Here is a 13822-nt window from a genome sequence, read left to right on the forward strand (position 1 = left end):
TGTGCATGTCACAAGCTATAGGGCTATCTAGCTTTGCCACTTGTTAGAAAAAGAAACAACTGCTTTAGCATAGAGTTTGAAAAATTGTCACTGTAAACTGTTTCATGTCCCCATCAGTTCATTTCATATTTATTAGTCATTCTGTTATTGAGAACATAACCATAATATAACTCTGGGTTTTACAAGATTAAAATTAGCTACGTAAAGGCCAGGCATGGAGCAATGATAACAATATCATGAATCAAAAATTACAATTATTCCAAATCTGTGCATCCAGGATCCAAAAGCCCTTAAGAATGTTCAGTAAAGGGCCAGGGATTTAGCTCAGTGGCACCACACCTGCCTTGCAAGAACAAGGTCCGGAGTTCGATCCCCAGTAGAAAAAAAAAAAAAACAAGAACGTTCAGTGAAGCCATTAAATAAAGGAAATTCAAGAACTTCATGAACGTGTACTGCTCATCTCATTCAAAGGGCCATAGGATTCATTCTGTAATGACTGGAATGAATATAAGCAGCTGTCCCAAAACAAACTACTTCTTGATTACCTGGACAAGAATCCTTGGTCTTTGTGGTGAAGGAAAAGGGATGTTTTGCATAAAATGTGAAATGTGTCTAGAAAACATAATGAAATAATGACCATAATTAGTAACATGTTTCATATACAGTACTTTAACAAATCTTAAACATCACTACACTATGCCAGACAGCTCTGTGGCAAAGTTTGCCCAGCATACTTGAGGCCTTGGGTTCAATCCCCAGTATGGGGTGGGAGGAGAAAATGATACAGAATGGGACAGGATGGGATGGGATGGGACAGGATGGGACTGGATGGGACCGGAGGGGAGGGGAGGGGAGGTAAGGGAAGGAAAGGAGGGGAAAGGATTAGGGAGGGCGGAGAGAGGGTAGGAAGAATTGCAATGTAAATATACACTAAACTGAAATGCACAATGTATTTTCTAACTCAAAGTCTGTATTAACATCCTCTATTATCACCAGAAAAAAGCCATAAAAATAATTCTCATAAAGAAGTTAATTTTTTTTTCTAGTACAGGGGATTGAACCCAGGGCTTACACAATAAGCCTCTTTAAATTTTTTTTTTAAACATAAAAGTCCCACTAAGTCACTAAATTGCCCAAGCTGGGCTCAGTCCAGCCTAGCCTCTCTAAGTGCCAGGCTTATACATGTAAAAATCACCATGCCTGGCTAAAAAGCTAATTTTTATAGCCCTGGTAATCAGTGCCTTGGTTATCAGGGAGAAACTCTGATATAACAAATCAACAATACAGAATCCTTTTTATTTTTAATTTTTTTCAGTTCTAGGTATTGAATACAGGGCCTTAAGAATACTACACAAACTACATCCTCAGCCTTCTAAACTTGCCAAGTAGCTGGGATTATAGGTATGTGCCACCTCCCCTGGCATTAATACAGAATTAATCCCAGATTTACTACCATAATTTTGGACAAACTCCTACTTATTCTATTTTTATACCTAGAAATAATATTTAAATTTCTCCAAAATTTTGAACTCTTAGGAGCCCAATAAAGTGAAAGACAATATCTTAACTGAGAAAAAAATCATATATGCTGATTTTATTTTCACAAGCTATCAATACATTAAGTTTTTCAAGTTTGCTAACATGTAGCCAACAATGAATTTTATTTCAAAAATTTTAAATTAATTTGACAGCTGAAAGTTAAGTCTACAAATATGAACCATTATATGAGCATTCCAGGAATACAACATTAAAGTTGAAACCCTTTTTATATACCAAGTTTTAATAAGTTTACATAAAAGTCTTGAAATTTTTTACTTTTTACTTTGGTTAGCAAGGTACATAAATTATATACAATAGTAAACAAAAGTTAGGCGTGTGTGTGTGTGTGTGTGTGTGTGTGTGTGTGTGTGTGTGTGGTGGGGCAGGCCTGTCATTCCAGCACTCTGGGAGGTTCAAGCTGGAGGATCACAAGTTCAAGTTCAACCTGGGCAACTTAGCAATTCAGCAAGACCTGTCTCAAAATAAAAAATAAAGGGCTAGTGATTTAGCTCATTATTTCCACCACATTCCCCTAAAGTGCAAGGACCCCAGTTTGATCCTGGCTACCAAAATAATAATAATAATAATAACAATAATAATAATAATAATAATAATAATAATAATAATAATAATAATAAATAAAAAAATAAAAAGGGCTGGGGATGCAGCTCAGTACAAAGGCTCTGGACTCCATCCCCAGGATGGCAAAAGACAAACAAACATCAATGGACCATAGCAAACAGAAAAGAGTTTGAAAAAGACACAGTGGCTCCACACCTACTTTTCTTTCCTACAAAAGATTCCCATTACAAACCCAAGGGAAAACTTGGGGAATTCTGTCTTGTGCTAAAACCAAATCTTACTTACAAACAACATTGATGCCTCATCCTAACAATTTCTTCACTGGTTAGGTCATGTATTACACTTAGAATACAGGCTGCCCAACTGTATGCAGAGTGTAAGTGTGTGTGCACGCCTGTTATTAGAGAATGAATAGGAACAGGAACACAGAAAATACAAATTTATCTGCGTCACTTCCTCAGCTAAATTCTCAAAAGATTGATAGTGGACTGCCCTTAGCCCCCTCTTCAAGTTCAGAGTGGGTGGTTCAAGCAAAGAAGGAATAGAAGTACAGTGACTATTCCTCTTTCCTTTTCAACTGTGCTGCTAAAGTTTGGAGAAACAACGAAATTTGTATTTATAGATCCAGTTTTGCCACTAAACACTGCTCTTTTCATTATACATACTTTTCAATGGGAAGAGGATGTGGTCCAGACACAGAAAGTTTGTAGATAAACATAAGAAATTTTCTAAAAGCCTCAAAAAAAGGCCAGTGTGAGAGTAAACAAATGCATTTGTTTGAGTTGATGGATTTGGGGACCACTTTTCTCTCCACAGGTGTCAACAGGCCCAGCTGCACAAGCTGCTTCTCTGTTAGAAGGTCCCGAGAGAAAGGTTCATAAAACTGGATGGCAGCTCCATAGACCTATAAAATAACAAAATTCTGTTATAAGACTGCTTTTAAAAATTAATTTCCTTTCTTACTAAATAAGAAATAGCTGCTAGGAATGTATACTTAGAAATAAATGAAAAGAAAAATCTCACCGAAAATTCTACCTTAGGGATAAACTGACTTTAATATAAATCCCTCTATATTTTTTCTACTGTAATTATACGTTCAAGCATATATCTGACACAAAATGTTTGGCAACTTCCTGGAGCTTGCTGTAATTATAAATTACATAGTGAAATTCTGTACCTAGCACCCACCATACAGAATGTATTCTAATGATATTACTCAACTTACACTTGTTGTACGTGATTTTCTTTAGAGTGAAAAAATACACATAAATAAAATTTATCACTTTCATCATTTTTAAGTATACACTCCAGAGAGTGGTATTAACCTTTGTAATGTACGACTGTGTGTTTCTGAACTTTCATCTCCCCAAAGAGAAATTCTATACCTCTTAAACAGTGCTGATCATCCCACTCCCAGCCCATCTGTGATAATCTACTTTTGTTTATTAATCTGCCTATTCTAATGGTACCTCCTATAAAGTAGGGTCACTCAGTATCTGTTCTTTTTGTGTCCTTATTTTACTTAGCATAATGTTTTCCAAGTTCATTCATGTGGCAGCATACCCAGGAATTTCACTTCTTCCTAAGGCTGAGTAACATTCCACTGTAGGTACCCATCACATTTTGCTGACCCATTTATCCACTGGTGTACATTTAGGATGTTTCCATCTTTCGGCTACTGTGAATTATGCTGCCATAAATACTGGTGTACAAATTCTTTCTGATTCTCTGCTTTCAATTCTATCGGGCATGTATGTACCTAGGAGTGGAACTGCTGGATCATACAGTAATTCTGTTATCTTCTGGAAGATGCTGAACTTCCACAGCAGGAGCACCCTTTACATTTCCATTAGCAATCTTCAAGGGCACCAACATTCTCTGCATTCTCAACAGTACTTAATTCAGGGGCTTTTGTTTTTTAAAATAACCACCCTAATAGGTCTGAAGTAGTATTTCACTATGCTTTAACTTTCCTAATGATGAGATGTGGATCATCTTTTGTGATCTTATTAACCATCTGCATTTCTTTAGAGAAACAGCTACTCAAGTCTTTTACCCATTCTTTAAACTGGTTGTTCAGGTTTGTTTGTTAAGTTGTAGGAGGTCTTTACACACTCTGGACATAAACAGCTTATTAGCTGGCATTGCAGCTCAGTGGCAGAACACTTGCTTAGAATGTACCAAGCCATGGGTTTGAGCCCCAGCAATCACAATTTTAAAAAAAAATGTTTTTAAACCAAAATAAATCCTCTCTTTCTGTGGATTGCTTTCATGCTAACAGTGTCATTAACAGATGAAAGTTTTTAATTCTGGAGCCGTCTAATTTATACATTTTTTTCCTTTTGCTACCTGTGCTTTTGGTGTCACAATGGAAATCTCCAGCAAGCGTCACAACAATTTCCCCTACCACTGAGTTACATCGCCATCCCTGAGTGTTGCTTTGGTTTTGTTGTTTTTGCAGTAGTAGGGAAAGAGCCCAAGGCCTTCACACTGAGCTATATTCCCAGCCCATTTAAAAAGTTTTATAAATTTCAAGACAAGGTCTCACTAGCTTGCTAAACTGTCCAGGCTAGGCTTCAACTTACAATCCTGACTCAGCCTCTCAGAGCACTGGATTACAGGTTTGCACCACCGTGCCCAGCTATGAGTTTATTCTTATATATGGTATAAGCCCTGACTATTTTTCATTCACATCTAAACTTTTTATTCCCTTTGTCCCTTCAGCTTCTTTCTAATTATGGGCTCCTATGTAGCCCTAATTACTCTCTTTTCCTAAACTGTTTAGTCAACCACCTTTAACCTACTGAAATCTCTGCTCTTCTACATTAAGTACCTCTAACTTTTTACCTCGGTCTACTACAATCTACCTTCTATTTCCAATAAAACAATCTTAACTCAGATCTCCAATGACTTTCTCACTGAAATACCTCCAGTGTTTAACTTCTTCTGATCTATGAAACAAAATATAGCTAGCTGATACTCCTCTGCCTTGAAATTCTTTACTCCTTTGACACCTTTGACCATTCAAATTTCTCTTTTTAGTCTGGCTAGTTTTCTCTTCCTTACAGCAGCTCCAATTACATTACCCATCTCTTCAACACTGGTATTCCCCGTGTTCTAACTTCATATTTCACTTCTAATTCTACTTAGAAAATTTCATTCTCTTGGGATTTTTTTTTTTTTTTTTTTTGTTACATACATCTTTATCTTTGGCTCTGTGACCCCTTTCCTGAACTCTAGACTCCCATTTCTAAATGCCTTGACAATCTCTCTACCTGGATGTTCCACAAGCACCATAAGCCATTCTTTTAAAAAGTGAACTCATTACATACATACTTCTCCTAAAGTTCCCAATCTCACTCAATGACAAAACTTCACAATCTCCTCCCTCATAGCTCCCAAGACTCAAGCCAGCACACTCAAAGGAACCACTAAGCCCTAACTGCTGTCAGTGAGAAAAGGAAGTATTTAAAAGTCCTTTGAGTAAATGATTTGATCCTTCAAAAGCTCCTCTTAACAGGTAAAATATCACAGTCGAGGTACATGGCATGATGTTCTCAATTTCTGATAATACCTGCTGGTCACATTCAACCACACACACCTATTATGTTTTTGGGTGCATACGCTATTCCAAAATTCTGTGCCATACATTTATGTTATGCACTAGTGCCTCCTTTCATTCTCCAAAATAATGCTAAGGTGTCACTTCATCTGTGAAACACCATGGCCATCCCTTCCTCCCAACCTTTCTCTGCATCATCTTCAGACACTATGTTGGACCCCTATATACACTATTTTTAATATATTGATCATAAACTTGCAGAATGAGGCCATAGATTTATTGCTTGATTCACAAGTCAGCTTTAATTTTTTCAATAAATGTGCCTATTTTATCCAGTTTTCTAATAAAGTTCATCATTACTGTTCCATGCTTTTTATTCCTTAATATTTTAATTTTTGTCTCTTTTAATCTATCATTTTATGTCATTATTATAGTCCTGTACAATATATCTTTTACACAAGGCAACTAATATCTTTTCTCTATTATTTTGTTTTTTGTCTTTGATGTTCTGTGCCTTCACTGTAACATGAATGGGGTGATTTATGTAATTTTCTGCTGTAGGTTAATCTTTTTTTTTTTCCAGTACTAGAGATCAAACTCAGGACCTGGTGAGGCAGATGTGGTGCCACTGAGCTACATCACTGGCCCGGAGTGCATCTTTGAGACTTCCCATCAACCTTAGAACTCTCAATCAATGCTCTTACAATGTTGTCCTTTTTCTTTTCTACCCTCCCTTGGGACATTCAATAAGTTATTATTGTACATTCTGATTCTATCCTGTGTATTTTCCAATTCTGTCTTATGTTTTACATTTTTCTGTATCACATTTAGGAAAATCTATCTTCCACTTTACTAATTCTCCCTTCAGTCTATCTTATCTGTTGCTTAAATCATTCACTGAATTTTATTCTTTATATTGTAATTCCTAGCTCCCCAAATAATGCCAGACTACTTCTTTATTTCTAAAAAAACTCCAATGCCTTCAGTAGTTATCTTCAATTTCTTTTTTTTTTTTGCTGGTACTGAAGCTTGAACTCAGGGCCTTTGCAATGAGCTACATCCCCAGCCCTTTGTTTGTTTTGTTTTGACACAGTCTTGCTAAGTGCCTAAATTGCCCAGACTGAGTTCAAACGCAGTCCTCCTGCCTCAGCTTCTCATGGTGGTGGGATTATAGGCTTGCCATACTCAGCCAGAGTAATTATCTTAACTTCCCACTAAAAATTAAAATAATACAATTTTATAATAGAAAGGGAGAAAATTCGGGCTAGTAGAAGGTATTTTTGGCCACCAGAATGAAATTCTTGAACTTCCTTTTTTGGGGGAGGGGTTTACCAGGATTTTGTTTGTACTCTGCTTTTACTTTTAAATGAAAACAACATCAGCATAGCACTTTATAAAATACTTTGGTTTTAAGTTTGAGCCTGTAAGGGATTATTCCTATCTAACAGAAGAGAAAACCAAGGCTTAGAGAGACTGAGTATATGCCTATCTCAGGATCTCTAGCTCAGAGTGTTGAATCTCAGACTAGAAAATACTCAGCTCCCGAGACTTGGCTTCCACGTCAGCTGCCCTTCCAAGCTCCAAAGTTCCAAATCTCTCCCATGTTTATAGAGAAGACTGAAGGGCATGGAAACCAGGATTTGGCTGCCATCCCTTGAAAGCCGTTACTGGCAGAATTTAGACGTGCCTTCTCTTAGAAAAAAATGCTTGTTATGCAAACAGTGGACATAAACTTGACTTTTAATCAGAAGGAAGTGCAAGAGCAAGAGATGGAGGGAGGAGGGATGGAGGGGAGGCGAAAGGGAATTAGGATGTGTCCCCACGGTGCATGTAATCATGTGTACTAACAAAAACAAACAAGTGTGTAAAAAGGAACACAAAAAGGAGAGAAGTAGAGGAAGTGAAAAACAGAGATGGCATGTTTCCATGTGCCATCTACAACCCCAGCTACTGAGGAGGCCCCCGTAGATGGATCAAAATTTCAAGCCCAGCCTGGGCAACTTAGTGACACCCTGTTTCAAAATAAAATTTTGAAATAAAATAAACCTGTTCCCCAGATTTTAAAGACAGTATTGCTAGTTTCTATACATTTAATTCATTTTCAAATTTGTCTTTTTCTTCTTGCAGTGCTGGGGATCAAATTTAGAGCCTCACACATGCTAGGCAACAGCTCTACTACTGAGCCCTTTTTATTTCCAGACAGACTTTTGCTAAATTGCTCAGGCTAGGCTTGAAGTTGCAATCTTCCTGCCTAAACCTTCTGGCTCCACCCAGGATTACAGGCCCAATTCCTATATTCATTTTTTAAATCTTATTCTTTTTTGTTTTTGTTTTTTGAGACAGGGTCTCACTAGGTAGTTGAGACCGACCTGAGACTGATCTGGAACTCACTTTGTAATCCAGGCTGGTCTCAAACTCACAGTGATCCTCCTGCCTCACCCTCCCAAGTGCTGGGATTACAGGCGTGCACCACCACGCCCAGCTTTAAACCTTATTCTTCCAGTTATTTTGAATCCCTCTATTTGATCTTGACTCATCTCATTTACATATTCAATTAATAGCATTCTTTTATGCTGTAATTTTATCATTTTGATGTTGTTAGGTGTAATCCAGCTTTATATTATGTCATGTGGATTCTGTCTCTGGTTTCTATAATTTCATCTTTAGATCCAGGTTTTGGAAGTGTCCTCCACAGAGACTTTGTTTGCTTCTGTATGACAACTGCATGTTGACTCCAAACCTTGGATACAGTATAAATTTAAATTTCTTTCATTCAAACAATCCTAACATTCAAATAAAGCTGTTGTTCATATTAACTAATTTATAGGCAAAAGCATGGACAAAATAGGTTTAATTAACAAGACAAAATTATACCTTTTCAGCTGAAGAACCTGTCAGGACGAAAGTTGAAAAAACTGGAAGTGGATATTTGGTTTGAGGATCCCAACATTCAATAGTGGCTCCCATAGGAAGGCAGAAGAGGGGTACAGATTCTGAGAGTGGAAAGGACTCATAATCATCTTCTGGATACCTAAAAATTAAACCTTTTGGAGAAAGGAAACAATGATAAACACTTCCTTTAAAGGTTAGCTTTCTGTGAGTTATATATGATACATGTTAGTAGGATATTTTATTACCAAATTTCATGGCAATATGTATTTGAGTGAAATTTCAAATCAAATCTTTTCCTGCTATAGTAGAAATCAAAATAAACTAAAAAATTTACTTTATATTTTACCTATGAACTCAGTTCATTATAATAAGCAAACATTAAATATACTACCCTAACTCGATGTAACCAATACTGATCAGCAATCTTAATGTATTTTTTCTATATATGCCAACACCTTGTAGAAAATGCTAAGATAGAGGAAAATTTACCAATAATTTCAGTTAGTCTTGGGGAAAAAAAATTCAGGGAAGAGACAAGTGTTATAAAATAATGCCAAGGCAGCAGAAATTACCACAACCCTATGCTCACACTGAGCAAGACGCAATGTAAAAGGCATGCAACATGAAAAGTAGACTAAACAGAAACCCCTGAGACTGAGTAGACTATGTGAGACTCAGAAGAGTAGGAACAGAGAGTACTCTGAGAAGGATTTTTAAAAGCCTCTTTAGAATAAAGTAGCTCAATGGCATTAGTTAATTAGTCTCTTATATTGCCAATATATTGATCAATTCTAAGTTAAAAACTCAAAAATCTATCAGGATTTTGAGTCCAAATCAGTCTCGGAAACTGTATTCTGAAATAAGCATCTCATATCAAATACCTAAATACTTTTGCAACACTTCTTTCTGTGAGTTTCTTAAAGTAATACCTCCTCCCCACCAAAAAAAGATATTTTAGAAAATCACATGCAATCAACACAGAACAGCAATATTAGCAGTATCATAGTTTAGATGATACTGAATTTATATCATTTGTATTGCCTTTATTTTTGTATTATAAATTAGATGGTTTCATTCATTAGTATGAATTTTTATACGCACAATCAAGAATTTTCAGGTATTTGCCTGACTTCCCTGAAGTACAACTTCATTTCAAAAATTGTGCATAATCAAAAAGTAATTGGCACTACTTCTTTTTACAAAGAAGTATTCCAGCATCTCTTCTATTTACAACTGGAGCATACCTGTATTTTCAGTTTTTATCCCACCATACCAGTGGGATGAAGAGGTCACACTTAAATCTTTACAGCCCTTGACACTTTATTGTGGAGTAACAATGTGACGATAGCTTTCTCAAAAACTTCATGGCAGAAAAGTTTCTCAGGCCCTCCTCTCCTCCATATAGCTGATTCTTTGCAACAAGGGAGAAAGGAAGCAAGTCCACCTTTCATGGCAAGTAACATGTGGTTTCAAATAAGACACACAAAGATAAGAGAAGGAAATATAAGAAGTAAAGATGCAGTTTTTCACCTTTCTGATTGCCAAAATATAAAAGGTAAGAGAATAAGTAGTTTTCATTAAATTGTTAAATCTATTAGTGTAGACCAAAAGCTTGTTTTTACTCCACATATGCTTGCTTTGGATAGAAGTTTAAATTTAATCAACAGCATATTTGGGGATGAGGGGACATATAGTACATAATGCAGTAAAAAATTTATGCTTTACATGCTGAAATTATAGACAATTCAGTTTATAAATAAAGCAATTCCATAAGCTACATAAGGGACCATAGCTTGACTCTCCTAGCTAAATGGTAATATGCACCAATAACTGCAGTAACTGAGACAAATCTTTAATTCACTCACCAGCTTTATATGCTATTGCATTTGAAGCAGGCACAGACTTCTTGTAACACAAAAACACACTGGAACCCCACTGAAAAACAAAAATTAAGCATAAGAAAAGACAAAAAAAAGTGATGAGATGGGCTGGGGATTTAGCTCAGTGGTACCGTGCCTGCCCCGCAAGTGCAAGGTCCTGAGTTTGATCTCCGGCTTCCAAAAAAAAGTGAAGAGAAATTAATTTCTTTAATGTCATCTAATTATTTTGATTATTCAGCAGAGATTACTAAAAACCTCTGCTTACAGGACTGGGGATGGGCTTAGCACGTGCAAGGACCTGTGTTCAATCCCAGCAACACCAACTACAACAAAACCCTGTTTATCAAACAGACCATATAATATAAAATACAGCAAAGCATTGTTAAGAAAACCAAAAAAAAGAAACACCAAAGGAAAAAGAGTAAGACAAAAGGACAGTCACAAAAACTTTAGAATTGTGTAGTCATTCGGAGACTACTTCAGCTTGAAAAAGCACAAAGTGAGTGAACACTGAGCCCCAACCAGGGAAGAATGGAGTCAGGGTGCAGCTATGAATCCGTGACCTGCAGGACTGCTGTGCCTTCACCCATGGTTACAGGTGCTCATCGTGTCTGCTGAACCAACCACAAGAATTTAATCTGAGGATATTTTTCAAAATAAATCTGACAATAGTCAGATATAAAGCTACAAATCAAATATATCCCTACTTTTCCTCTTGAGAGTTCTTCTAAAGTGTAAGCATGCAAAAATACAGTATTTAAAATAAATAGGGGCCAAGGATTTAGCTCAGTGGTTCTGCTGCCTGCCTCACAAGCGCAAGGACCTGAGTTCGATCCCCGGGAGGATATTTTTCAAAATAAATCTGACAATAGTCAGATATAAAGCTACAAATCAAATATATCCCTACTTTTCCTCTTGAGAGTTCTTCTAAAGTGTAAGCATGCAAAAATACAGTATTTAAAATAAATAGGGGCCAAGGATTTAGCTCAGTGGTTCTGCTGCCTGCCTCACAAGCGCAAGGACCTGAGTTCGATCCCCGGGGCACCAACTACAAATCAAATATATCCCTACTTTTCCTCTTGAGAGTTCTTCTAAAGTGTAAGCATGCAAAAATACAGTATTTAAAATAAATAGGGGCCAAGGATTTAGCTCAGTGGTTCTGCTGCCTGCCTCACAAGCGCAAGGACCTGAGTTCGATCCCCGGTACCAAAAATAAATAAATGAATAAATAAATAAAATGTGAAGGCACCTAAAATAAATAAATAAATAAATAAATAAAATAAAGGTGAAGGCACCTCTCCTCTGCTGTCTTCAACTGTACTTTCGGACATTACTGAACCCAAAGATAACAAAACTATTATACTGATATAACAGACAATATTAGGACTTACCTCCCCAAAAGGTAAAAAAACTGACTTAAAATATTCTTTTTCTGGATTTATTGTAAATCACCAGATAAAATTTTTAAGAATTATTATTAATCATAAAACTCAGAGAGCTCAGGCTGGGGATTTAGCTCAGTGGTGCTGCCGCCTGCCTGGTAGGCACAAAGGGTCCAGAGTTCAATCCCTGGTACCAAAAAACCAAAACAAAACAAACAAACAAAAACCCTCAGAGAGTTAACAATAAAAACAATCATTAAAAATACAACATGAAATTGTAGGCCTAGGATCAGGATGAGCTATGTGTATGTAGCAATTCTCCACAATGAGTGTATTTACTATGTATTGCAAACATATACAGTACTAATAAAAAATACACATCTAATACACAGGAGCCCAAAAAGGTATCCCTTTTGTCTTCAAATGAAACTGTGAAAATAAAACATCTTTATTCTTACCATCCCACAGTTTAAGTTTTTGTCAACTTTGCAGAAGGTATGAGGAGGGGTTTCTCCTTTGCTGCTCACAATAACACAGACATCAGTGACGGCCAAGGAGTTCTGGGGTCGAACTGGGGGAGCCCTTCGATAAGTGATAAAGATCCTCTGTGAAGTGGTCGAACTGTTGTTGACATTGGCACAACGACCGTAGGGTGTAGCTTGGATCACTTCACATCCCGGAATAAGCCTTTCTTTCCCTTCATATAAAACTCTGTATGGCAGGGAGAGGAAAAGAGAAACAGACTTCAGGTTGATGTTAGTTTTCTTCTTGAAACAAACAAACATCAGGCCTTTTCTGTTTATCAAATATTAATTACAAACAAAAACTACTACATATTCCTTATTACATTAGGAAATATAAATCTCTGAATTATTTTTCAAAAGTTATTTTCAAAAGTAATTTAAATATAAATAGAATCAAACCACTTAATTTTCTATTGCTTTCTATAGAACACATATAAAAAAAGTAACATTAAAAATATCTTCAGGTCAATCCCTTTAAGTTAAATCAAGTATACAGATGTTCTCACAAAAATTTCTTTAGAACTCCTCTCACATTTTCTACCTTTAAAAATCCTCTGAAACCAGGCATGATGGCACATGTCTATAATCCCAGCACTCAGGAAGCTGAGGCAGGAGGATCTCCATGAGTTCAAGGCCAGCCTGAACTACAAAGCGAGACCATTTCAAAAACAAAACAAAACAAAACAAAATCCTGACCAAAAATTATAAAACATTATTTAAAGAAAATTTAAAAGCTATTAAATCAATACAGACATCGCATGTCTGTGGACTGAAAAACAATATTGATAAGATAGTAATATTTCCCAAACAGATCTACAAAGTCAATGTACTTCCCAGCTGATTTTCTTTTTTGTATGATCCTAAAGTTCATATGGAAATTCATGGGCCCCAGAATAGCCCAAAACATCTGCAAAAAGAAGAACAAAGTTAAAGAACTCACACTTCCCTACTTCAAAACACACTAGAAATCTACAATAATCAGAAAAATGCAGTACTGGCATACAAACAGACATGTATATTAGTGGAAAAGAACCGAAAACTCAAATTTTATACACTCAATTCATTTCAACAAGATTTTCCACAGGAAGTCAATGGAAAAAGAAGAACCTTTCAGAAACCAGTGCTGGAACAACTGGATATTCACATGCAAAAGTGTGAAGTTAGACTTCTTCCTCACACTGGAGACAAAAAAACCCAAACTGGAATCAGTCAAGGTTTTGTTCTGTTTTGTTTTTGAGACTAGGTCTTGCTACATTCCTTAGCCTGGCCTCAAACTGAAAATCCTTCTGCATCAGCCTCCCAATTACAGTCTTGCAACACTGTGCCCAGCAGGTTGTTTTGTGTTGTTTAGATTTGTTTCCTTACAGTGTCAGATTAAATCCAGGGCCTTTGCACTGAGCTACATCCCCAGCTCTTTTTCACTTTAGATTTTTTTTTTTTTTTTTTTTTTTTTTTCCGGGG

The 13822-nt window shown here is 36.5% G+C and overlaps 1 protein-coding gene across 2 annotated transcripts in view; it reads right to left on the reverse strand.

Moving 5' to 3' along the window:
* The window catches only part of Dennd4c (DENN domain containing 4C), a 90094-nt gene that overhangs the window by 74468 nt on the left and 1804 nt on the right, over positions 1–13822 (reverse strand). For both annotated transcript variants that reach the window (XM_010630913.3, XM_010630912.3), the window contains exons 2-6: positions 12296–12549; positions 10441–10510; positions 8558–8727; positions 2787–3025; positions 546–612 (exon numbers count right to left, since the gene is read on the reverse strand). In XM_010630913.3, coding sequence (XP_010629215.1) covers positions 546–612; positions 2787–3025; positions 8558–8727; positions 10441–10510; positions 12296–12549 — 800 coding nt within the window. The remainder of the gene's footprint in view (positions 1–545; positions 613–2786; positions 3026–8557; positions 8728–10440; positions 10511–12295; positions 12550–13822) is intronic.

The sequence above is a fragment of the Fukomys damarensis genome, unplaced genomic scaffold, assembly GCF_012274545.1.
Source record: "Fukomys damarensis isolate Sample0158 unplaced genomic scaffold, DMR_v1.0_HiC HiC_scaffold_31, whole genome shotgun sequence".
Lineage (NCBI taxonomy): Eukaryota > Metazoa > Chordata > Mammalia > Rodentia > Bathyergidae > Fukomys > Fukomys damarensis.